At 38.2% G+C, this 2,500-nt stretch overlaps 1 protein-coding gene across 1 annotated transcript in view; it reads left to right on the forward strand.

Annotated features, from left to right (window-relative positions):
- The window catches only part of LOC134464488 (chloride intracellular channel protein 4), a 14,053-nt gene that overhangs the window by 6,681 nt on the left and 4,872 nt on the right, over positions 1 to 2,500 (forward strand). The window contains exon 4 of the mRNA XM_063217928.1: positions 2,214 to 2,320. Within this exon, the coding sequence (XP_063073998.1) occupies positions 2,214 to 2,320 (107 nt within the window). The remainder of the gene's footprint in view (positions 1 to 2,213; positions 2,321 to 2,500) is intronic.

Genomic DNA, 2,500 nt, shown 5'->3' on the forward strand with positions numbered 1-2,500 from the left:
TTTTGTACATGTCTCAATCATTTAGTACATCCTTGCAAATGGCTATGTACAAGTATCCTACAGTTAACACAATCAGCTTACATTTAGTAGAATTTTCAACTGAATGTACCTTGCTGATCTATCCCAATTGGTTGATTCTCAGTGTAATGGTTGTCCTGAAAACATGTCAGCACATTTTCTTCATATAAGTCATCAATGAACGAACGTGTGAATGTCCCATGTGATCATGACGAATCATATGACTGCAACCAGATAATGGTTGAATTATAGGTTTTTTTTCGATTGGTTTGGCTCATTTCTTGAAACTGAGATGACATTCCTATAACCATTGGGTCATTTGGCCAAACTTTCTTACACTTCTGCACAACAGTTCAGATAACTAGCAAAATGTCATATACCTCCCAAAACACCTCATTCTTGCATCAGCACTAAACCGTCTGACATATAAATAGTCAGTACCATCAAAATGGCATAGATCCTTCTCAATTTGCTTTGGCTCATTTGCATTCATTTAGTCCCTCTGTCAAAATAAACTGGATGGTTCAGCATAACTACATGGATCCTCATCACTCGCTCATATCACCACAAAAACAGTTTACCCATGTGTCAAAACTAAATTTCTTCCCCACATATATCATCAGTACCCTCATAATACATTGTCCCTTTGCCATTGTGTAAGCACTGCCAGTCAAAATGGTTAGGTGTTTTATCTACGTTCAGCTAACAGATTTCGACTATGTATAAAAATGAAAAAGTGAGTGAAACTATTGAAGTTTGACAACACAGATAATTTACCAAGGACATTTATCAGTAACTTTCTTTACTGTAAATTCATATACAGAAAGTAATGCCCATATATCACAGGTTTCTCATGGGTTTGGCTCATTTCTCAAAACAGAGATAACATTCTCAAAATAACATGGACAAATGCCAAAGCAACTAGCAATTGTTCAAAACAGAATGTCGTTTGAAAAAATGTCATGAAATTAGCCAAATAACATGGAAACTGTAGTATACACGGTTGTAAAATTATTTTCTACTAACTAGTAAAGTTACAATACCATCTGACCTGTTGAACACTGTCATGAATTTATTATGTAGCCTAATGAAATTCTTAAAATATGATGTCCTTGACTGTTTTGGGAATTGCGTAGACCACTTTGCATATGATGACTTACACAATGAAATAATGCTGACGTGTTTTGGAGAGGGCAACCATTAGACTGAGAATTGTCTAATTCGTTTAGATAAGCAAGGTCAATTTATTTGGAAAATGTGCTGAATGTATGCTGAATGTGTCAACTGAAGGGTATTTGTACATATCCATCTGCAGAGATGTACTAAACATTTGAGACATGTACAAAGCATTTGATATCTGATGAAAGCAATGAAAAATGCCATTCTGTTTAGGGAAATTGCAAGTTGGTTTGGGGATTTGTCCGTGTTGTTTTGAGAATGTCATCTCAGTTTCGAGAAATTAGCCAAACCAATCGAGAAAAACTGTAACGTGTGAATCTCCCATGCCATGTGACCATAACGACTCATGTGAATGCAACCTGGCAATTGTTAGATGGATAAATGCCAGTGCATGTGGACTACTGCTTCATTTCCCTCAAGAATTTTGTGGTGAAAGAAGCTCCTCTCCAAGGAATGAAGATGCAGAGATACAGCACTCAACAGGCATTGGAAATGATCCACACACACACACACACACACACACACACACACACACACACACACACACACACACACACACACACACACACACACACACACACACACACACACACACACACACACACACACACACACACACACACACACACACACACTGTGTCTCAAGTGACAGCTTGTGAGCTGCTAACAGCCACATTTCCACAACAAAAGGAGTGTCCGCAGGGGGTCCAAAGGGTCAAATGACCCTCTTGTGGGGCTTTTAGGTAAAAAGGTCAATTGACCCCTCCGTGGTAGTTCTAGTGTTAAAATATGGTTGTTTTTTAGTGAAATTGATCAAACGTGTATCTGATTTTATTGTATTTCTAATATAATATAATATAATATAAAATAATATAATATAATATACACAAATGTGTGTGTGTGTGTGTGTGTGTGTGTGTGTGTGTGTGTGTGTGTGTGTGTGTGTGTGTGTGTGTGTGTGTGTGTGTGTGTGTGTGTGTGTGTGTGTGTGTGTGTGTGTGTGTGTGTGTGTTTAGGTATCCAAAACTGTCTGTCAAACATCCCGAGTCCAACTCAGCCGGCATCGATGTGTTCGCCAAGTTTTCTGCCTACATCAAGAACTCTCGCAAAGACACCAATGACGGTAAACAGATAATGTCTTGTATAGGCCAACCATGGCAGAACAAAAGGGGCTAGAGGAAGAATCTACATTATAGAGGATGTTTGCATGTGTGTTGGCCAATAAGTGTTTAGTAAAACACTGAATGAGTTAACTAAATGTCCCCACACTTAAATAGGAAAACTAGAATGCAAGGTGTGGTCC

The sequence above is a fragment of the Engraulis encrasicolus genome, chromosome 15 (genome assembly GCF_034702125.1).
Source record: "Engraulis encrasicolus isolate BLACKSEA-1 chromosome 15, IST_EnEncr_1.0, whole genome shotgun sequence".
Taxonomy (NCBI): Eukaryota; Metazoa; Chordata; class Actinopteri; order Clupeiformes; family Engraulidae; genus Engraulis; species Engraulis encrasicolus.